This window comes from Scylla paramamosain, chromosome 18 (assembly GCF_035594125.1).
Source record: "Scylla paramamosain isolate STU-SP2022 chromosome 18, ASM3559412v1, whole genome shotgun sequence".
NCBI classification, from domain to species: domain Eukaryota; kingdom Metazoa; phylum Arthropoda; class Malacostraca; order Decapoda; family Portunidae; genus Scylla; species Scylla paramamosain.
This window is the reverse complement of record NC_087168.1, coordinates 9,637,621-9,662,149: the sequence shown is the minus strand read 5'-3', so window position 1 is coordinate 9,662,149 and position 24,529 is coordinate 9,637,621. Positions and strand designations below refer to the sequence as shown.

The following is a 24,529-nucleotide window of genomic DNA, read 5'->3' as shown; positions in this document are numbered from 1 at the left end:
GGGCAAGTGGAGGCGGCTTACATACACGAGCTCAGAGTAATCGGTTTATTTCAAATCCCTCTGAACACTCTCGTCCGGGTATGATTTATATATTCACGATAGCGAGGTGGTGGTGAGGCTTTCGTGTGGCTTTCGGAAAGGGAAGATAATTCGCTCCCTTTAATTACCTTATATTACGACCTTATCCTGTCCCTTTCTCCGTTCTACAACCCTGGGAAAGGAGACATTACCCACAATACCTACTACACGCCGGCAGGACAGTTATTTCCACGTGAGGAGTGACCGGTGCTTCCAGTTTTGTCCCTCTACGTACATGAAAGCACGCTGGTCATTTCCCTCGTGAGCTGCCCTGGTGTCTGTCATCGCCCAAACTTCTCAAGAAAGAAGGGAAGGGACAGTGGTGCGTGTAGACTGAGCAAAGCCCCACCCAACCCTTGCCCAGTCCCACCTAACCCTTGCCCAACCCTGCCCCGCCCTTGCCCCGCTCCAACCCAGCCCAATGTCGCCCTTTCCAGCCCCGCCTAGCCCCATCCCATCCTTCCCGCCCAGGAACTCACAGCACACTTCTCTTTAAGGGCGATGAAAATCCAAACAAACTAAGACATCACGTCCCAGCGGCTCCGGGAGACTTAACCTTTCCAGACGGACGCAGAAAGACACACACACACACACACACAGGAAATGCACGCACTCTCTCTCTCTCTCTCTCTCTCTCTCTCTCTCTCTCTCTCTCTCTCTCTCTCTCTCTCTCTCTCTCTGTGTGTGTGTGTGTGTGTGTGTGTGTGTGTGTGTGTGTGTGTGTAAGAGAGAGAGAGAGAGAGAGAGAGAGAGAGAGAGAGAGAGAGAGAGAGAGAGAGAGAGAGAGAGAGAGAGAGAGAGAGAGAGAGAGAGAGAGAGAGAGAGAGAGAGAGAGAGAGAGAGAGAGAGAGAGAGAGAGAGAGAGAGAGAGAGAGAGAGAGAGAGAGAGAGAGAGAGAGAGAGAGAGAGAGAGAGAGAGAGAGAGAGAGAGAGAGAGAGAGAGAGAGAGAGAGAGAGAGAGAGAGAGTGTGTGTGTGTGTGTGTGTGTGTGTGTGTGTGTGTGTGTGTGTGTGTGTGTGTGTGTGTGTGTGTGTGTGTGTGTGTGTGTGTGTGTGTGTGTGTGTGATAATGTTGCTTACATCCTTACACCACATAAGCAAACAGCCCTTTTTTACACACACGAGTAAGAGAGAATTCGCTGAATCTTATTAACACCTCCTAGTGAAATGCCGAGTGGGGAGTGTAAGTATGGGCGGGAGGGAAAACAAACAAACACTGACAAGACGAAATGTAAAAATGCCCCCGGTTTCCTTTGCAAGCAAGCCTTAAATTTCCACCCAATTAACACAACAAATAATTTCTCCATACATGCGCTAAGCTTCCCCAGCCATCCAACCCGCCAGCTCTGCCTAGTCTCCCGCTCCCTTCCTCTACCAAGATTAGCAAGCTGTTTATTCCCTCTCCCCTCCCAGCCTTCTCCCGGACCACTAGGGGGAGAGAGCATAATTTAGAGCCACAGAAGCCTTGGCAATTATTTCACGAGGAAGGGAGGCGGGGGCGCGGCGGCTCTGATGTAGACAGAGTGCCGTCATATATTATCTCTGGCATTACAGATGCAACCAGTTAAGGACATTACCGTGGGACACAGAAGTAGAGTTGAGGGAATGGATTGAGGGGGATGGCTTTCCTCTCTCCCTCCCTTTCTCCTCTTTCTCCTCCTACCGTATCCTCATTCTGTTTTCCTTTCCTTTCTCCTCCTTTTTCTTATTTCGGACATCCAAGCCTATTTTTTCTTTCTTTCCTTTTTCGTTGTATTTTTTTTTTTCCCAGCTACAGAGTAAACTAGATTTTCGAAATTCACTTCTGCCTCGACACGGGAGGATGAGGAGGAGGAAGGGAGGGACGTGGAGAGGAGAGGGATAAGGAATGGAGGAAGAGGAGGAAAAGGAGGAGGAGGAGGAGGAGGAGGAGGAGGAGGAGGAGGAGGAGGAGGAGGAGGAGGAGGAGGAGGAGGAGGAGGAGGAGGAGGAGGAGGAGGGGAAGAAGAAGAAGAAGAAGAAGAAGAAGAAGAAGAAGAAGAAGAAGAAGAAGAAGAAGAAGATAATGATAATAATAAGAAAAAAAAAGAAGAGGAGGAAGAGGAGCAAGAAGAAATTCATTCACAAGATAGAAAGGAAACTAATAAAGGAAGATAAGGGAAGTTCGTATCAAGAAGTCCAGGATAAAAATACTAATTGGTGGATGGATAAGATGAAGGAAAGAAACTAATGAAAGGAGATGATGAGAGGAAGAAGAAAAGGCAGGATGATGAGGAAAAAGAAGAGATTGACTTTTTTTTTAACTGTTCCAGACTTTGCTGCAGATTCTTTTGTTTATTCCATCTCTTTTTCTTTTTCTTTAGTTTACTGTACCTCCTGATTCTTCCCTTACTCTTCTTTCTTCGTATGTTTTCCTTTTCCCTCTTTCTCATTTCCTTTCCATTTACTGAAGTTGGAGGACGACCCTGCAGAAGCTTATTGTCACGCACACCTACCCACTCACCCACACACACACACACACACACACACACACACACAGCGACAATTACCACTACTACCAATACAAAAGAGAAATTCAACTACATTTTCTCGTCAATCAGACCTAGAATCGCAATACTGAAAGTCTAACCTAAGTCCTTTATAATAATTTTGCAAGTATATTTCCATTTCAGGGCCATTATTATCATTGTTGTTGGAAATGCTGATGTAATTCATGTATAATTTCGTGTTTAAGACTGTTATAGAGGAGATCGGCTTTATTCACTTTTCGTTATATAATGTATTTTACGTGTTAAGTGGGCTTCACCCCAACATTTCCATTTAGAATTGTTGTTTATTGAATTTCATGATGAGATTTATGAATATTCCCTATTTTAAAATCGTTGTAGAGAGCATTGGTATTCTTTTATATAATGCATTTTAAAATGTATAACTAATGTATGCCAAATACGGTCTTATAAATATGATATGCTTGAAATACTGCACAGTAAATACCTTGAATAATATGCTGTAAATATAACATATGACATTAGTATAAATAAAATTACTTTCAATACCATTCTGTAAATTACTCTATACTTTCAATACCCTACTGTAAACATATCGTCCAGTGAATGCTAAGTAACCATCACTCGAACACGTACTTGAAAACACACATTAAATTATTTTCAGCCAATCACCTTTGTCCCTTGCTTATCACCTCGCCTTCCTTGCTACAGCCCTAATGCCTCAACTTCGACAACGACTTAAGTCCTTCACCACGACGCCTTCCAGCCTTGTTTACGTGGGTGCGGTTGCCCTAGAGGTTACGAGGCTGCCCGCACGCAGCTGGGACCGCCTTAAAACACCAACTTTTAATGGGAGAATTAGATCCGCGGTAGATACCCAGAGTCTCGTCCTCAAGGGAAACAGTTGTTGATGGAAGTTAAATGGAAAGTGAGTGGGACGGATGAGAAGACGAAGAGAAAATGGAGTTGAGAGGAAGAGGAAAGACTTCAGAGAAGGAAGGAGAAAGAGGCTTAGTTTGGGAAGTACTAAGGTCAGAAATAATAGATCAGGTCCCTGTTCTACTTTTAAGAAGGCAATTTGTCGTCTACACGAGATAATAAGACGTAGCTGACTAGAACTGTGGTCTCACTGTATAATTTTTTACTATGTATAACGTATAAATTGGGGAAAGGTCAGGTGAGGTGAGAGAGAGAGAGAGAGAGAGAGAGAGAGAGAGAGAGAGAGAGAGAGAGAGAGAGAGAGAGAGAGAGAGAGAGAGAGAGAGAGAGAGAGAGAGAGAGAGAGAGAGAGAGAGAGAGAGAGAGAGGGAGGATAAATAAGTAATGTAAAATCAGGATTAAGTGTGGAAGACCAAAAGGAGAATAGAATAGAATACCGTGAATGCGAAAGCTTAGTTAAAAAAAAAGGATCCAGTTTTATAATAATTTCTACGAAGCGGCGTACAGTGAATAGAAATTAATATCTCGATGCAAATCATTCGTTATTATTGTCACACGATAGTCTCTACTCCACCTGCAATTATAAACTATCGGGGATTTTCATGGTTAGCGGTGATACTTTTTTTCTTATCCTTTTTCATTTAATTCACGCTGACGTCTTTCTTTTTAATCAGTGTATTGATAGATAGATTGCCTTTTCCTGTTTAAAACTACTGTACAGCCCTCGCTGGGAAAACCTACTACAAAAAATATATCCCATATAACTATACAAATATACAAATATGCAATACATATACATACCAGTAATTTTTTTCCTGTAAAACAACACATTCTCTCTCTCTCTCTCTCTCTCTCTCTCTCTCTCTCTCTCTCTCTCTCTCTCTCTCTCTCTCTCTCTCTCTCTCTCTCTCTCTCTCTCTCTCTCTCTCTCTCTCTCTCTCTCTCTCTCACCTTAGCGTAAACCACCACAGGGTTTTCAGTATCGGAGATGTTGATCGGGGAGACACTGTTGGAGGTCCAGGCGGTGAGGGAAATGGCGTTGGAGGTGGTGGTGGAGGGCATGGTGTCGTTGGGGACTCTCGGCGTGGCCCACACCCTCATGTAAAGAGACTGGTGGCTGTCTGCCTTGTTCTCCACACGGTACATCCAATCCCCGGGCTGTGGAGGAGAGAAGAAAAGGTTATGTTGGGTGATGGGAGATGTTAGACATGTGGAAAACCTACTTTTGAGAGGAGAGTGCAATGAACCTTATGAGAAAAGTAGATATTAAGGGAAAAAATTATGAGACAAGTGCAATGAAACTGAAAAGTAGATATTAAAGGAAAAGCTATGACAACTGTGGATAGGATATTTAAGAGGAAGACATACATCAAGGGAAACGTTTGTGCTATGAAACTAAGAGTAGATATTAAGAGAGAAATTATGACCTTACAATAAAGAAAACTGTGGATACGTTACGATAGGCTATAAAAATGGGAACAAGACGCTGATAAATATATGGGTAAAATTAAAAGGGACGAGGCAAAGATAAGTTAAAATACACATTTAAGGAACAAAAGTTTAATTTTTAACAGAAAGATGTTTGCTTAGGTCAGACTTGTGATGGAACGAAGAGTATGATGAGTGATGGCAGGTGATGGTAAATTTGAGTGTGAAGGGACGGACGGTGATAGTAAAATTAACAGAATACTAAATGTTGCGGAGAAAAAAGTACGAGTCTTCAGTAGAATTAAGTAATGGTGGATAAAAAGCACGTTGTGATTACGCATAAATGTAAACGTATTGCATTTATTTACAACGCATTCAGAAGTATTGTTATTTAAACGTATTGTTCTAACAGGACGAGGACGAGGAGGACGAGCACACTTAAATAAAACATAAAAAGGGAGAAACAGAACATTTTTTACATACAAAGATGCAAGAAAGTAAAAAAAAAAAAAAAAGAAGAAAAAAGAACATACAATCTCTCGGTAACCCTTGAATTCATCACGCGGTTCAAATGGCGACGCTCTGTGATGACAAGGCAAATATGCGAATAGTGCTGTTGTGGGTTCATGGGTTCGATCCCCGCCATCAGACACCTTCGAAATCACCTGGCCGCTGTTATTACATTCCATTGTGTCTTCGTGTCAGGGAGAGTGTCGTGAATGTCGTGGGTGGCGCGGAAGGCTGGTGGGGCTGGGGTCTGGCGGCATAACACACGGGTACCACTAACACGCTCTGCTTCTGTCAGGAGGCTAAGGGGTTATGATTCTCTCTCTCTCTCTCTCTCTCTCTCTCTCTCTCTCTCTCTCTCTCTCTCTCTCTCTGCTGGATAGGTTGAATATATCTCCCTCTCGCTCCCTTCTCTTCCACCGCCCCCCAAAAAAATAAAATAATAATAATAATAATCTAACAAATAAAAAGCAGTTACAAAATTCTAAGACAACTGTTCTTCCATGTTGAGCTCATCCAAAATCACATACATAAAGAAAGCAGTTTCTTTCTGGTTTGGAAACGAAAATGAATAATTCCCTTTCACGCGACCTTTCTGGTGATTAGTATGAACTGACTTTCCGATTGTGAGACGTGAATTCAATAAGTTTTCGATGTTTAGTTTGTTACTTACGGTGTGAGAAAATGAAACAAAGCTAAGTGGAGTCGGTAATTACTTTGTTGAAAATTATGCTACTTTACACCTGTGGGATTTGAAAATTAGCTAAGAAACGGACAGACAGGATAGTGGTATAAAAGTGGTACATTTCTCTCTCTCTCTCTCTCTCTCTCTCTCTCTCTCTCTCTCTCTCTCTCTCTCTCTCTCTCTCTCTCTCTCTCTCTCTCTCTCTCTCTCTCTCTCTCTCTCTCTCTCTCTCTCTCTCTCTCTCTCTCTCTCTCTCCCTCCATGAGCCCAAACGTCATGGTAAACCGATTCTCGTTTTTGGTTTTCTTCTTTAATATTTGCTGTATATCATAAAGTGACTCACCAGAAGCCTTCTGTTTCACTCTTCTACGTACCTCACTTTGGATCACATAGTGTAGCTCACAAACAAATAATATATATGCATGTATGTATGTATGTATGTATGTATGTATGTATGTATGTATGTATGTATGTATGCAGTATCTATCTATCCATCTGTCTATCTGTCTACCTATTTATCTATCTATCTATATGTCTAGCCATCCATCTATCTATCTATTTAACTACCTACCAATTTTTCTATGTGTGATGAGGTCTGCTGCTGTTTGTTTCCCATCTGTACATATTACTATCATACAACGAAGACTTGAATAGGTCAAGACGCATGGGATCAAACCTCTATGTTCTAACTCACGAACATTTCCCATAATAACTTGGTAGGAGGATGGAAAGCAGCGGCCAGTGAATTGATCTCCCCAGTCTATCAGGACTCTCCACTTCCTGGAACATCTTGGCCGAGGTCCATTCGCAACACAATTCAGTAGTGGAGCAGCAAGCACTGGTTGTCTGCCCGGAACTAGTTCTCCTGCAGTAGAGTGCTATCAGGTATTCTGATCACGCACCAGACGTATTTACCAGGACTGGCTATAGCGATTATATAAAAGGAATTATAGAAACTTGTAGCAAATATCACGAACATAACAAGACATTTACTGACTGACTGACAGGTTCTCGGCGCCGACACTAAAATTGGGAGACGAGACAGACGTACTTAAATATTAAAATACTGCACAACAATCTGAAGTAAATAAATAACCAGACTTGTACGATAAAAATGAAAAAAAAAGAAAAGTAAATAAAAGATTGCAAACAAAGTGAAGTAAATAAATATATATTTTTTCCTCGCAACTGAGATCCTCATGCAAAGAGAATGAAATACATTAAAATTACAAGCTTTGGTGTCTGTTTGTAAGCCATTGTGGTTTAATGCACACCATTCAATAGTAAATATATGAAATGTTGTGTGTTATCGGAATCAAAACTTGCTGATATTCTTCCCTTAAAAATGTTGTCGGGTACTCATTGTATATATCATTCACTGATATGTTTGAAAATCAATTTATTGTTTGACTAGAAATTCTCTCACCACTAAAAGCAACATCTAACGTAAAAGTTTCATCAAATTTATTCGCTCCTTCAAAAAGCGTACGTTATTTTTTAGCCTCCTAATTAAGTGACCAGTGCATTCTACGTGTGGCTTGATGGAGCCGTGCCGGGGTGCGTCAGGTATCTGTACCAGTTCATCTCTATCTGCCTGGTATGCATATGTAATCCACATCCATCATAGCTCGGCCATTCCTACGAAGGCGAGGCCCATCGAACGATTCCTATAGCAATATTTCAATCTTGACGTGTTGTGCACTAAGTCCCAGGAGCCACGCCACTTTGCATTTTTATATCCTGTTGCACATCGTTTGCAATTCAAATAATTATTATTCAACTTTTTATCTATTTTCCGGAGTTTCTCACAGCTGCGTTCGCTACTAAACTGATTTTGTAAACGAAACAGGGGAACATTCAGTACTGTGAATAATTTTCTTAATTTCTACTTTTCGTTTTATTTTTTTAACAGAATTGTGAAATTGCAGCGTGCAGATTCATTTTGTAGTCACGCGAGGCTGTGATGCAGAGCGATCCCTCGGCGACCCCAGCCATCCAACATGCAAAATGACGCGCCAATGGAACGAAACAGCTTTCTGGATTGCAAAACAAAAATTCACTCGACCCTGACATGTGTTCGCCCATACAAACCATTACACCTATACGCACTGATCCCTTTAAACATTATCAGATGCAGTGATTACTGTGGTCAATACATCTATTTGTATGTATCTTTATAAGGAAGGAGGATAACTTCTTTGAAATATTTTATAATTTTCCTAAAACGTCGTAAACTTTATTTGCCTTTTTTTTTTTGCGGAGACCACAACAAGCACGAATTACTATTTCATACACTGATTTTTTGGGGGAATTGAATAAAGATTTTAAATTCATTATCTGATTGCCCTTTTTTCCTTTTTTTTATTTTTGATTTTTACCACAGGGTACAGTACACAATGAATCGAGTATACAAATTTGAAAGTAATTTCATTGTGTCTTCTTAGATGTGAGATGCTTAGGGGGAAGAAAGGCAGCTTAAAGGAGGTTAGTATTGAAGAAAATGTATGCATAGACTATGAAAACAAAATTACTAAACAATACAAGTGAAACAAACAAACCAACACATCAGCCACTGCACTCATGTGTTATTACGGAAGCCTTCCGGTGCACCCACCCAATCTCATCACCACACGTCCACTACACTATGGTATATACTTTAAAAATATCACGTGATGCTCGGGCGTTCACCTTTTGCTCCCTCTTCTGCCTTCAGTCGTGGGGGAGTTAGACTGGAATTACACTGGTTTATCTGGATCGAGGATACGCAGGAGGTTGAAGTGCATGACGCTGGCCAGTTTGCCTTTGTGCCTCTTGGTTCTGTTACCTTTGTCATTTTCCATTTCAGTATTTCACTTTCAGCAAACTCGCCTCTTCCTTTCAACTCAAATATTGATACTCTCCTCCACGGACAACAATGATAGCTGTAGATTACACTTTTTCGCCTTCTTTGATAAGGTGTCTATTTCTTCTTCCGATATTTTTGATGAGTTTAGCTCAGTCTAAGTCAGTCAGTTGTTGCTTAAGATACACTTGTTTCCATTCCTTGCTTCGTTGGTGTGGCCGTAAAAAGTGATCCATAATGTTTTTTTTTTTTCTGGCTTCACACGAAATTACGTGCATCTTCCAGTCAGTCTTGCACACTTCCGGGAATATCTTACATCATTCACCCATCATTTCCCAGCCCCCCTCCCCCATCTCTCTCTCTCTCTCTCTCTCTCTCTCTCTCTCTCTCTCTCTCTCGTGTGTGTGTGTGTGTGTGTGTGTGTGTGTGTGTGTGTGTGTGTGTGTGTGTGTGTGTGTGTGTGTGTGTGTCCACCGAACTGCTTACAACGCAACTTACACACTTACCCACACCCACCCACACACTCTCTCTCTCTCTCTCTCTCTCTCTCTCTCTCTCTCTCGACACACACACACACACACACACACACACACACACACACACACACACACACACACACACACACAGGCAGGTTCCAGCAGAGGCCATTGAGAGGCAGGACCCGCTTCCCGCACAGTCAGGTCTGCGAACATTTATTGGCGAAATTAGATTCTGGATCCGACCAGGCGAGGGGGGCGAAGGGGCGGTGGTGGCCGGCTGGTGTCCAAAGAAGTTTTATATTATGGAAGTTCTATTTATTCTGTGTTATTGCGATTTCTTGTACGTACGCCTGTGCCTTTTCTTTACTCATTGCACATTGCGTCGTTTGTTTTGTGCAGGCGAGAAGAGAGATGAGAGAGATGAGAGAGAGAGAGAGAGAGAGAGAGAGAGAGAGAGAGAGAGAGAGAGAGAGAGAGAGAGAGAGAGAGAGAGAGAGAGAGAGAGAGAGAGAGAGTAGTAGTAGTAGTAGTAGTAGTAGTAGTAGTAGAAGTAGTAGTAGTAGTAGTACTAGTAGTAGTAGTAGTAGTACTAGTAGTAGTAGTAGTAGTAGTAATAATAGTAGTAGTAGTAGTAATAGTAGTAGTAGTAGTAGTAGTAGTAGTAGTAGTAGTAGTGGTGGGAAAAGGCGGCGGGGAAGTGGCAGTGGGTGGTGAGGGTGGGCACGGGTCGGCCATGATAATTCCAAGCGAACAGGTCCCGGTTATTACGTTTGAAGGGGACAACAACGATCCAGACAGGCGGGTTACTGAGAGGCGTTACGCTCCGGTCCAGGAAACAGACACCGGAGGGTGGGATGGGGAAGAAGGGACGCGGAGAGATTAAGGGGTATTCCAACTTACGTCCTTTGGGTGTCCCGGTAAAGTGCTAAGGGAGGAGGAGAAATGGTGAAAATATGGACGAGGGACCCATGAATATATTATAGCATTTGCCTTTACCGACTTCCTTCCTCCCTGTTACCCTGCAGCAGGTGAGGAAGAGAGGGAGGGAAAGAGAGAGAGCAAGAGAGAGAAGTGGACGGAGATGAACGGTGGAGCTATTTAAATAGTCTAAATTCCTCTTTCATGAGCCATATATTCCGTGGTGTTGGAGCAGAAGGCGGTGCAAGTCGATTCCGCCGGGAGCTTTATGGAGGTGGTAATGGAGGAAGCTGCAGCGTGGAAGGCGACGACAGCAGGGAAGGGGAGAGGCGGCGCGAGATGCTGATGAAAACTGGTAAGTGAAATCACGCGTAAGATAGGAAGGAGGTGATTTTTATGTATGCATGCAGTTCTCGTCCATCCTCTGGCTATATATATGATGTAACTCTTGAAATTCTCTCTCTCTCTCTCTCTCTCTCTCTCTCTCATAAGATCCATTACACTCACCGCACACATTGATTATCTTCTGAATAATGTAAACATTCAATAATAGCTGTCAACATCATTTGCAGTGCTCGTCTCAAGGCTTCATCACCACAGGGCAGCCAGGTGTTATGTAGTAGACAGGTTTTTGTGGTGGTAATGAATATCCTGAAGCTGAGAAGTGAATGTTATTTTATGGTGTGCGATGGAGAAGTGAAGTTGTGAGCCTAAATCAGCGTTGTCAGTTTTGTTGTTGAAAGTGACGCATGTTTGGGTCTGTATGTATGGCTTTGTGCTTTCGTTGTGTTTGTGCGTGTGCGTGTCATATGGGTATGCTATGTATTTATGTATGTATGTATGTATGTATGTATGTATGTATGTACGTATGCATCATGTTATTATGAAGATGTGTTTTTTTGCGTATCGTCTACGTGTTTGTCAGTGTGCACGTGTACGTACGTAAAGAATCAAGGTCAAAACACTACCGACACAAATGGGGTGTTCCCGCGAACCCTGTATAGCGATGGCCGACGGAATGCTACCGTCACCAAACATAGAAGAGGAGGAGGAGGAGGAAGATTTGAATATTCATCTAGAGTTGTTTTATGGGATTTCGCTCTCTTTGGATAGGTCTGTCCACGTGTGTGTGTGTGTGTGTGTGTGTGTGTGTGTGTGTGTGTGTGTGTGTGTGTGTGTAAGTAATCGTCCTGGCCATAAGTACATTCACACTCACGAGTACACCAGAGTGGGAAACACAATCGCCACAACACCCGCAGGAAATACACCCAGATGGCAGGACTGCCAAGACCTTCATTACAAGATGGCGTTCAATAGATGCTTTCCACTCGTCATTATTTCCCAGGGGCTGCAGGGCAAGGGGAGGGTCACTCTTATAAGCAGCCCGTCACTCAACCAGTATGTAAATTGAAAGTCAAGTCCTGTTTTCATTTCATCTCGAGAGCAAAATGTGATGAGACAGATCTTCACTCCAGATATGATGCATAGCTAAATATTCTCACAGTAACTTATTTTCCCTCCCCTGTCTCCCTATGGCTGGTTCATTACGCTACCTCGAACTTTGAGTACCAAAGAGAGGCGGAAGTATAATAGAAGTTCATTATTTCCTTCTTTCAAGTGTTTCGTTTGTTTCAGTTCCTTATGTTCCCTTTTTCAACACTTCATTAAGGTACCTGGAAGCTTTCGAGTACTGGAGGGAGGCAGAAATGTACTGTAACTTTATCATTTCCTTCCTTAGAATGTTTTGTTCGGGTCTCTACCGCCACCTCTCCTTTTTTTCTCAATGAAATGCAGGTGTCTGAGGCAGCTGACAGTAGTCCCTTCTCTGTTCTTTCCTTCTTTCTCTATCTTCATTTTCAATCCAAACTTGTACATGGCCCTTATCTGTCCATGTATAGAGTACGCTTCATATGAATAGGTGGTTCCACTAATACCGCTCTTTAGACAGGGTGGAATCAAAAGCTTTTCGTCTTATCAGCTCCTCTAAGTGACTGTCTTCAGCCTCTCTCTCATCGCCGCAATATTGCATCTTTTGCTATCTTCTACCGCTATTTTCATGGTAACTGCTATTCTGATCTCCCTAACTGCATGCCACCCTTCCTCCGGCGGCCTCGCTGCTTAAGCGAGGACCCATATTCTGTCCACATCTCTAATGTAAGAGTTAACCAGTATTCTCAATCATTCATTCCTTTTTCTGGTAAACTCAAGAACTCCCTTCTTGCTTCTGTATTTCTTCCTTCCTATGACTTGAATTCTCTCAAGAAGGAGGTTTCAAGACACTTATTCTCCAATTTTCGACGATCGTTTCTGAATCTATTCGGGGGCCGGCACCTCAGTGGGCTTTTTCTCTTCTAATTTTGTTGCTCTTGACCGGTGCTTCTCTTACATAAAAAAATAAATAAAAATAAAAATAAAAAATAAAAAAAATAAAACGTTACTTCTTTGCTTCCAGGAATTTTCACTACACGAAAGTTTGGAGTACTAGAGAGACACAAAAAAATATACAGCATCTTCATAATTTCCTACTTTAAAATGCTTTGTTCCGGTCTCTACCCCCACAGTCGCAAGCCACCCTCCATGAACCTCCACTACGCTCCCCCTAGTTACGTGTCTGGCTCGGCGTCCGCGTACAAGGCCAGACACGTCTTGATTTGCATTAAAGAATATTCAGGCAATTCTGAATTCGAGTCGTACCGCTTGTTATTTTATCTTTCATGCCGACCAAAATATTAAGGCTTTTCTCCCTTCATCCCTTTGGACATCGCACTTTTTTCCTTTTTGTTTTTAGTTTTGTCGAGTGGAGCTCATACCGTTTATTCTTCTCATTCTTTTGATTTTCTTCTTCGTTTTCTCTCTTTTTTTTTTTTACTTCTGCTACTGGTACTGCTCTTGTCACAACAACAACAACAACAACAACAACAACAACAACAACAACAACAACTACTACTACTACTACTAGTACTACTACTACTACTACTACTACTACTTTTTTTTTTTTTTTCCACTACTACTACCACTACTAATACCTCCACCCCATGTTTATTGATGTGTCAGTTAGGGGCTCCATTACTTGGAGGTCATTAGCCCCAGCTCCCGCTAATGACTGTGGCATCCAACCATATCTAATACTCTACTATCTAATACTACATATCTAATACTACATATCTACTACTACTACTACTACTACTACTACTACTACTATTACTACTACTACTAGGTACTATTAGTTTGATGTAGTAGCAGTAGTAGTAGTAGTAGTAGTAGTAGTAGTAGTAGTAGTAGTAGTAGTAGTAGTAGGGACCGGCATCTCAGTGGGCCTTTTTTTGTTATAATTTTGTTGCCCTTGGCCGGTGCCCCTCCTACATAACAAAGTAGTAGTAGTAGTAGTAGTAGTAGTAGTAGTAGTAGTAGTAGTAGTAGTAGTAGTTGTTGTTGTTGTTATTGTTGTTGTTGAGGCAGTAGTAGTAGCAACAGCAGTAATAATAATAAAAGAATGTCATGTTAAATGTATTATTGGATCACATTCGAATGTTCAAGTACAAAAATATATAACTGCAGGAAACTATATAAAATATATATATATATATATATATATATATATATATATATATATATATATATATATATATATATATATATATATATATATATATATATATATATATATATATATCCATCGGTAAAAATTTCTAGTTACAAGACCGACACTTCAGCTCACGTGGACACATTCCCAGCTGACAGACTCCCAACACAGCTGGCCTGCCTGCAGTCTGTAACTCACTGCGTCCTTCCCACCAACAAACATACCACAGATCAATATTGCTCCCGCCGGTGGCCTCACACAAGGGCACTTACAAGTATTTTCCTTTGGCTAACACTGCACATGTTTCAGAATTAACACTATTGAACGTGTGCAATTAACAGTGTTGATCACGTTTAGGGATTGACGCTATCAATTATGTTTCAGAACTAACACGGTCGAACATATTTTAGCATTAGCATTATGGAATATATTTCAGAATTATTAGTGTCGATCAAATACTACCTCAAAATTAACATTCAAACATGTTTCATAATTAACACTCAAGCATTTTTCGGATTCATCACTAGAGCGCTTTTAAGACTAATTATATGCACGAGCTGCTTCTCTCATTACCATCCCGGAAGTACTTTAAGGGAACCATCACCGCGCGGCAGTCCAGTGACTTCGGCATTACTAAGTGAAATGGCAAACCGCTCACACTGTTTGACAGACAAGAACAAATCTGTCATGGGCAGCTGTCCCCTATGTGACGGAGAGGCTAAACAAGGAATCAGCTAAGAATGAGATCAAAGGTTAACATGCAATTTGTTTGTAATGAGTCTTTTCTGAGAGAGAAAAAAGGGGGGAGCGTTTCTTGAAGGATTTTCAGGGCAAACATACAAAAACAAACAAGTGAAAAATATTCTCTCTCTCTCTCTCTCTCTCTCTCTCTCTCTCTCTCTCTCTCTCTCTCTCTCTCTCTCTCTCTCCCCTGCAACCTGTTTTTCCACATAGGTCAATATATAATCTCTTTATAGACCAATATGCTTCCTGGTACTCTCTCTCTCTCTCTCTCTCTCTCTCTCTCTCTCTCTCTCTCTCTCTCTCTCTCTCTCTCTCTCTCTGCAGCACTCACCATGGCATCTCTGAGGGTGATGAAGATGGTGTTCACATCGCTGTCCTCCTCCTGGCTGTGCAGAGTCTTCACTCCTTGACCGTTGGGGTCGATCAGGTTCACCGTGTTCCCGACGTGGCCCAGGTCGTAGTAGGTGAGGGCGAACTTCACTTCCCCTCCCAGTGTCTCGTCGATGTTGAAGGAGCCTTGCGAGATGCTGATGATGCCGCCCGGATATTCCTGCGGGAGACGGTGAAGGAAAAACGTGAAAGTGACGGGCAATCATCCAATACGTGGTGAAAAAAAAATATGGAGTTGCTGAATGAAGAAAAATAAAAATGTAGAGAAAAGTCAAACTAAAAAAAAAAACTAAAAAAACTATAAAAAAAAGTGGTGAATAATAAAACGTAAGAATGAAACAAAATGAGAGCTGATGTAAAATAACGAGGAAAGAAAAGAAAATGCGTACAAAAATAAACAATTAGACCAGTGGTGGAAACGTGTGAGGGAAAAAATAAGAATCGGAATAAAAAGTTCTAAAGAAAAGGAACAAACCAAAAGGAAAAAGACATCCAACGTGTGATGAAAAATAAGAGAATTGGTGGTAGAAAACATGGAAAGGAAAAGAAATATGCTCGAAAAAAACAAAGCAAGACAAGAAAAGAAATACGATAAAAATGCAGTGAGACGTAAACTGGTTAAAAATGAAATGTTCGAGGCAGGAACAAAACGTGCATTATTGAAGAATCAAATAAAAAACCTGCTTGCTGGAAACGAATCACTAGCACGTGTTTTTTTCATGAGTGTGGAGACAAGCGAGATGGTAAAGAAACAACTGAAAAGACTGAATGAGTGGAAATAAAACGTTCCCACTGTAAACAAACTGAAATGACGTGTAAGAGAGGAATTTTTTTCGGGGGCATTTTCAGTTTCAAGTATTCTATGTATTTTCATCGACTATTCAGGTGCTTTATACAATCACACGCAAGCTTAAATAAAGAAGAGGAGCAGCCAGCACGGACGTAATCACCCCTCATGATTTACTTGGCAGCAGCACCTTTTCATACAGTACTGCCTGAATTCAAATAATATAGTGATGCGTAATATAAGTTTCCTAGTCCGAACGTAATAGTGTCTACTGTACCCTTGTCGAGTAGAGTACCTTAACATTTATTCAGACACTCATAGGAGCGATTTTTCCTTGTAGATTGTGTTTGGAGGGGAAAAGATTTATTTTTTACTTGATAATCAGTCCCTTGGTCGTTTACCTTTTCTTTTCCGGAAGTACCTGTGTCTTATATAAAAAAAATGACGCCAACAAGAGTATTTCGTTGAGGTTTTACGACTGATTTTACTATTATATGTGTCACTTTCACTTCACTTCCACAGGTTTTAAAATACTCATACTACACTTTTATTTGAACATTTTTTATTACCAATGTCTCAATATTTATTTTTTTTTTACCGTTTCTACTACGCTCCTGCCATCTGTTGTGACTAAATTGTGATGCTCCAGTACAAATAAAGAACTGATCGATTATTCATGCCTTGATTCACAAAATTACTCTCTCTCTCTCTCTCTCTCTCTCTCTCTCTCTCTCTCTCTCTCTCTCTCATTCTTTCATCTCTTCATAATGTTTAGAATTCCTTACGAGCTGGAGGGCATGAAGAAAGAAAGAAAGAAAGAAAGAAAGAAAGAAAGAGAGAGAGAGAGAGAGAGAGAGAGAGAGAGAGAGAGAGAGAGAGAGAGAGAGAGAGAGAGAGAGAGAGAGAGAGCCCTCCTCAGACCACTATCTCTCTCGCTCCCCCTTCGTCTACCGGAAGAGATCATCAATATGTATACAGCCCGATGACTCCCTCCATCTAAACTCTCCCGACCTCTCCGCTGCTTGGTAAAAGTCTGGCGGGTCCTTTCTCCGCTCCTCTGGATTCGAACTCTTCCACACTCCTCCTCTCAGCGTAACGTAAGCTGCTGCCAACTTCTCTAGCCCCTTCTGAACCTTTTTTTTTTCTTTTTCCTCTTTATGTATATGTTTGTCTGTCTTTCTGTCTGTCTGTGTGGGTGTTTTCTGTCTTTCTGTCTGTCTGTGTGGGTGTTGTCTGCCTGTTTATTTCTGTCTGTGTGGGTGGCTGCTCATATGTCTACCTATCTCTCATCCTGTGGAGGTGCCTGTGTGGATCTCTCTCTCTCTCTCTCTCTCTCTCTCTCTCTCTCTCTCTCTCTCTCTCTCTCTCTCTCTCTCTCCATGTCCTCCAGCTCGTAATGTAATTCTCGCTTTCTTCTTCTCCTCCTCGGAAAATTTGCTGATCCCGCAGAATTTCCTCTCAAACTGTAGTCTTTCAAAATCTACATAATGAAATTCAAGACGTTCCACTGTATAATGTCTGGAATAATACATTTCGGTCAATGGTACGTAAAAACAGGACGTACAGTACATACAGTAGGTCATGCCTAAGATCGAACTACTTATATATTTTTTTTTTTTTGGAGACACGTATATTGATTTGTAAGTGACTTTTATGCCAAACACTGAATTGCTTTCACGGACGAACTCACTGACCGACAGATGGAACGACAGACTGACTGACTGATTTGGGCAATGCATTATTATGTGGAGCTTGATTGAATGACTGATTTTGACGCCCCACCAACATGGTCATCTTACCTAAACAAATTTCCCACACACAGCTACTCGACTCGGGCTTCATCACAAGATTACAAATAACAATAGAAGAAATAGTAAAAATAAGTAAATAAATAAATAAGTAAATAGATAAGTAAATAAATAAATAAATAAATAAATAAATAAATAAAACACGTATAAATGAATAGAATTAAGGAACTGAGTAGGAGTTGGAAATAAACAACCACGTAAAAAAAAAAAAAAGCTTTGGGATAGTAAAAAAAAAGGTTGCAGAAAAACCGAGTGAAAAAATATGGAGACATTAAAGAATCAATAGAATGCAAATAATCAGGTAAAGCTCTTTCAAGAGAGAAGAAAATGCAAGCTTTGGAATGAGGAAAGAAAGAGAGGTGGCGAAAAGACTCATACATCGGAAGAGAGAGAGAGAGAGAGAGAGAGAGAGAGAGAGAGAGAGAGAGAGAGAGAGAGAGAGAGAGAGAGAGAGAGAGAGAGAGAGAGAGAGAGAGAGAGAGAGAGAGAGAGAGAGAGAGAGAGAGAGAGAGAAAAAACATTTAGAAAGTGAGAGTAATAACTGGAGGAAAATAACCAAACCGAAATATATCAACAAATGACACAAAAAAAAAAAAAACAGCCCAAAATAACGAACAAGGATATAGTAAAAAAAAGATACGTATATAGGCGAGAATATAAAAAAAAAAAATAGACGGAAAGAGTAAAGTGTAGGTTACCGACGCGATATATATAAGGTGAAGTGTTGAAAGAGCCTTTAGGAAAGAGTTACTAAAATATTGAGGGCGAGAGAGAACAAGGGATCGGTTAGAGGAAGGATGGGACATAAGGCGAAGTGGCTGAGAGAACCTATGAGGAGGAGGGTCGCTAAAGTTTGGTGGATGGACAAAGGGCGCTGGCGGGGCTGCGAGGGCGTGTCTGTACTATTTGATAAAAGTTGGCGCAATAAAGAGAGGAAGCAAGGGTCGGGGAAACTTTACATGACGACCTAACGACGGACAGGCAGCGAGGCGACGGAGGCTGGGGAGATAAAGGGAGGAGGGTACAGAGAGACTGGGGGATTAAAGAGAGAGAGAGAGAGAGAGAGAGAGAGAGAGAGAGAGAGAGAGAGAGAGAGAGAGAGAGAGAGAGAGAGAGAGAGAGAGAGAGAGAGAGAGAGAGAGAGAGAGATGCCTTCACCTGACTTCCGTAATACCTATACTCTTTCATAATCATCGCTTTGTCTCTTATTATTTTCTTCTTGTTTTCCTCAACTTGTGTTTTCTTGTGCTATTACCTCCATTAAGCTCCTTCCTGCCATCATTAGCTCCAATAACAAGCTCCCTCTCTCAGTATTCCGGCTTTCTTTTTCAATCTCCTTCTCGTAATCTTTTCTTTCATCATCTTTTACCTCGTTTCTCTTTTCTTACCCATTTTCTTTCGTCTGATACTTCTCTAATTCTCTTCCTTTCTCTCCTAACTCACTCCATGCCTTTCTTCAATTGTCCTTTGTTCAATTTTCTCTTTTCCCTTTTTTTCACTCTTCGAAATCTCTACCTCTTACTTTCTTCCATGTCTTATACTTTTCCCTCTTCTTTATCTTCTTGCTCTCCTTACATTTTATTTTCCCTCTTTACCTATCACTACTCCATTCTTTCATTATATCTTCCTCCATTTTGTTCTTTCTCCATTTACGTTTCATTTTATTTATTTATTTATTTTTTTCATCTACTCCGTCCTCTCATCTAGCGCCATATCACCTTGGCCCGTATTCTGGAACACTTTGCTCACTCACCACGACTGTTTTTCAAAGGTCTCAGAGATGATTAGCTGGGTTCTCAAGAGCGTTTCTCCTGTTAATGACATAAAAATCTTGTTGATCTGTCACTAGGACAACAAAAAAACAACCTGTATAACTTGAACTAGAGCCTTTTGAATGCAGTGAAGGTGTGTTGCAGTGTTTCAGAATAGTCCTTTGTTGTTGAGGCATTGTAACATTTATGCATTGACTAGAGACTCTATCGTACCTTTTCCCCATCCATGCGTTCTGAGTTGAGTTGAGTTGTTGGTCGGGAGTATTGCCTTTGAAACGAAGCTCCCTGACGTAACCCTTCTCACTGTTTGCGTCCTCTGTTCTCTTCATCCTCCTTTTTCTTTTCTTTTATTAACCCAAATTTATGCATTATTCTCTTTGCTTCCTCAATATATTTATTTTCAAACAGGCATGTCCCACTATTGTCCTCCTCTTCATCATTATATGGTACTTCAATGTTCTCTCTTCCATTATTCTCTCACCCATAAAAATCCGTGTAACTTCAATCATACATACATATATATATATATATATATATATATATATATATATATATATATATATATATATATATATATATATATATATATATATATATATTTTTTTTTATTTTTTATTTATTTATTCATTTTTATTTATTTATTTTCAATATAGTGGAGGTGCGGTGCAGGAATTTTTAAGATTAGCCTCTTATTGCTGAGTCATTTTAACATTCATACATCTATCAAGCAGTAAATCTTCCCTTTTTTTCCCATCCATGCGTCCTTAAGTCCACTGATCTTTGCTGTATTCTTCCCCTTGCTTGCGTCCCTTCCTCACCTGCTTGTGCACCATGAGAGGCAGCTGCTTGGCGTCGTGGGTGAAGAGTCCCAGGGCGGCGTAGAGGGAGTCCATGAGTGCCACCATCATGGACACCTTGGAGTCGCTGCCGATGCCCTCGTCCAGCACCGCGAAGGACTGCGTGCCTGCAACAAACACACACAAGCGTGAAAAGTTTGTCGGGATATAGAGGATCAGATACTTAACTCTTCTACTGTTGCAATAGATGGGGATGATAGGTGGAAATAGATAGGTATATTTCATACAGGGTCTGCCACGTGTAAGCCTGGTGGCTTCTTGCAGCTTCCCTTATTTCTTATGTTCTTATGTAACAGACACACACACGGGTGAATGGTTTACGAGGATATGGAAGATTGGTTACTGCTATGGTTCTCTCTCCTGTTAATATTTAGGGCACTCTAGAAAAAAAAAAAAAAAAAACATCGCAAAAGGCTGCGTGCCTTTGACAAACGGGTGAAAGGTTTGCAAGGGTAATGAGGGTTGGTTGCTTAATATTTTACTGCTGTGGTCGTCTTCTCTGTTAATAATCAGGGCAGTCAAAAAATATCATTTGCATGGAGACACAGAAAAGAAGACTTTTTTTTTGTCTTTTCTGTTAACATTCATGGCAAAAAAAAGCAAATAAATAAATAGATAAATAAATAAATAAATAAACGAATAAATAAATAAATAAATAAATAAATAAATAAATAAATAAATAAATAAATATATATATATATATATATATATATATATATATATATATATATATATATATATATATATATATATATATATATATATATATATATATATATATATATATATATATATATATATTTTTTTTTTTATTTATTTATTTATTTATTTATTTATTTATCCATTTATTTATTTATTCATTTATCTATTTATTTATTTTCTTTTTTTTGCCATGAATGTTAACAGAAAAGACAAATATATATATATATATATATATATATATATATATATATATATATATATATATATATATATATATATATATATATATATATATATATATATATATATATATATATATATATATATATATATATATATATATATATATATAGAAAAAGGGATTACTTTTGTCTTTTGTATACTACAAACAAAACTAGCACAACAAATCGGCATTAAGAAGTTGTCAGTAGTATGTGAAAATATTTGCCAAGCAGTTAATGGATTAAAGAATTCTCGTGTGTCTAGAATTTTGTCAATAATATATGTTTCAATGTTGCACTCACGCATGCAGGCACACTTACACACACACACACACACACACACACACACACACACACACACACACACACACACACATACGCAAGTCTACCACGCTTGCAATGTTACTTTTTTTTGCTTATTTGTTATTCATAAAATAATTTGTTTATTTATCGGCATTTCTTTTTATCTATGCATTTGTTTATCAATTCATGCAATCTTTTTTTTCAATACGAGGGTACCAGAATACACGTATGTCATGTATTGGTAATTACCAGATATATCCATTTTTTAAGCTTTTCATTGGTTCACAATTTATTAATTTTTCATTAATATTTTACAATTAAAAACTTAACAAATGAATAAAACTAGCTGAATGGCTGCTTTACATGCAAAAAATATTGCAAACATTATGAATTTTCGCGGTTTTACAATTAATCGAATATATCTACCTTTCTATATATCTATCAGTCTATCTATCTATCTTATCTATCCATGCATCTCTCTCCTTCATTCTATCTAAAATCAGCCTATTCAGTCAGTATCAACATGAATTACGAACTATAACGACACACATAAAACAAAGTAAGGCGTATATCACGTACAATACAAAGCCGCGTGACAGAGGATCGTACCTCCCTCGGCGAAATAGAGGTACAAATACAATGACCAGAAGCACCCGACAGTTTTGAGACCAAGGAGAAGGTACGGGTAAAGCAGCCTCCACATGAGTCACCCTGAACAGCACTGAAGACAGCGGAAGCCAACATCCCCGTCATAAGCAGCGGGAGACAAAAACTCTGTCGCTCTTCCGTAACACTAAAAACTGATACAAAAAGGTGTCGTTGTAGCATAGCAGTTATAAAAAAAAGGGGCAAAAAAAGATGTCTTTCCAACTGACCGGTGGAGAAAGAAATGCGAAATTAATGAGTAAAAAAAAAAAAAAAATATGGAATGGAATGATTAAAGTTGAAACGACGCAAATGGCTGACAGAGCGATGGGAAAGTACGATTGCTTAAACTGCCCGTCACATGCATGATGGAAAGCCCGGGGCTCTCTCCACCCACGCGAGAGCTGAGTCATCCCGGGTTTTGGTTGCATCAGCAGGAAGACTTGTTGGCTGACTCATCTCCCCCAGACAGACGAACCAAACTGGCGCTCTAACCCACGGTCACGAAATAGCAGCCAGGCACGCTCCCACTGGACTAGCCATACACCGTGATGTAAAGATGCAGTATGGCTGAATCACTCAAAAGTGCCTACATGTAAAGAAAACACGAGGAGGGACAACGTGCCCAAAGCAATGGCATATAAAAAGGTTTACAAAGTTTCAATCTCAACAAAAAAGCGAACTCTCCTCATGACACGCTAGATTTCGGAAATATAACCACACAAGAGGAGTAAAAGACGCTTAATATCAAGTGAATGAGATGTGTCAGGAATTAAGGATTTATCCTAATATGTTATGCATGAATTTATGGAGGAAAATGACGTTGTCTATTTATATGCGAGAGAGAGAGAGAGAGAGAGAGAGAGAGAGAGAGAGAGAGAGAGAGAGAGAGAGAGAGAGAGAGAGAGAGAGAGAGAGAGAGAGAGAGAGAGAGAGAGAGAGAGAGAGAGAGAGAGAGAGAGAGAGAATTCAAGATCATTTACAATTATTAGAGTGACCAGTTACTCCTTTGACACACAATATTTGAATCTGAATCAAGGTGTTGTGAATGTGCAATGTGTTGATAAAAAAAAAAGCTGCAATAGAACCGTGTGAAAATGAGTGATCTAAAAATCCCAGCATACGAGTATAACACGTTTGTTTATCAGTAAACTGCACCTCCCAGAGAATGGCGCACCAAGAAGCAAGATGAACACGGAAGTATTAACGCTTCACGATGAACAACACGCCTCAAGACCACAGCTATCGGAACTGGGCCTGGCAACAGTCTGGACGGTGGCGAGGATGAGAGAAAATAAGCAATACAGAGCAGATTTTTTTTTGAAGGTCCTTATTTAGGTGTTCCACAAGATACTGCATGTAGGTTGCGTCTTCTTACACTTCAGAGACAAGAGCATGGTCAGGGATCTCGAGGGATATAAAGTTTTCAGTCACTCTTGATGTACCGCAAAGCTGGGGAAGGAGTGGCGGTGCTTGTATCTGAGTAAGAACATATGTTTTGGGGCCCTCCCTGCGCGATGTACTCTAAATACATGCTTATCTGACTGTGTAGTGAAGATCTTCCGCTATTTACATAGCACAGTTTTTTTTTTTTTTCTTCACGGGAAGGAGGGAGTGTTTCATTCAGCGAAAATTATTATAGAGATAACGTTCTCTTAAAGAAAATAAAAGTAATGTTTTTTCTTCACGGACTAAATAGGTGATAATATTACAGGATAAATTATATGAACCAAGCAAGATAAGCATAGTCAATAGTCGGTTACCTTGTCGCACGCACTTCCACTGTTTTATGTTTTGTTTTATCGATCTCAAGTACGATGATCCGCGGATAATTACCTTACAGAAGATGTCAGCCTCTCAGACTCTCAGTGGATTACATATTTCCACGCTGTTTGTCATCCATAGGTTTTCTATAAAAGTACACACACTGACAACACGTGTAGACCTTCGTGACAAAAACTCACTTTCTTCTCAACACCTAGCAAGACCATTTCACCACTTCTCCTTTCAAACTAAAAACGTTTCGAAACCTCTCAAAAAGACTGCTGATGATGCACCCTCCTCGCCACTCGTTTCGCCCAGTGCTGCGTAGGTGTTCCAGGGCAGTGGTGAGTTCCCATCACAATACAAACAAGTCGTGGGTCCCAGATGGAAAAAAAAAAAAAAAAACTGGCTGTCGAGGTCACCTGTCTGTTAAAGGTTTATGTTACTCCCCTTCATTTTGAGTTCTAGAAGCAGACAGGTGGGCGTGTTACGTTACTTCTTCCGCTTAACATTTCTAAAGGCGTGACGGGTGACACGCTGCCACCATTGTCACAGGGAGAACAGCGTTCTCAGGCGGCGATTCTCATTCACT

The 24,529-nt window shown here is 40.3% G+C and overlaps 1 protein-coding gene across 13 annotated transcripts in view; it reads right to left on the bottom strand.

Moving 5' to 3' along the window:
• The window catches only part of LOC135109078 (calcium-activated chloride channel regulator 2-like), a 460,219-nt gene that overhangs the window by 295,029 nt on the left and 140,661 nt on the right, over window positions 1–24,529 (bottom strand). For all 13 annotated transcript variants that reach the window (XM_064020133.1, XM_064020128.1, XM_064020124.1 and 10 more), the window contains exons 7-9: window positions 20,264–20,409; window positions 15,020–15,238; window positions 4,454–4,660 (exon numbers count right to left, since the gene is read on the bottom strand). In XM_064020133.1, coding sequence (XP_063876203.1) covers window positions 4,454–4,660; window positions 15,020–15,238; window positions 20,264–20,409 — 572 coding nt within the window. The remainder of the gene's footprint in view (window positions 1–4,453; window positions 4,661–15,019; window positions 15,239–20,263; window positions 20,410–24,529) is intronic.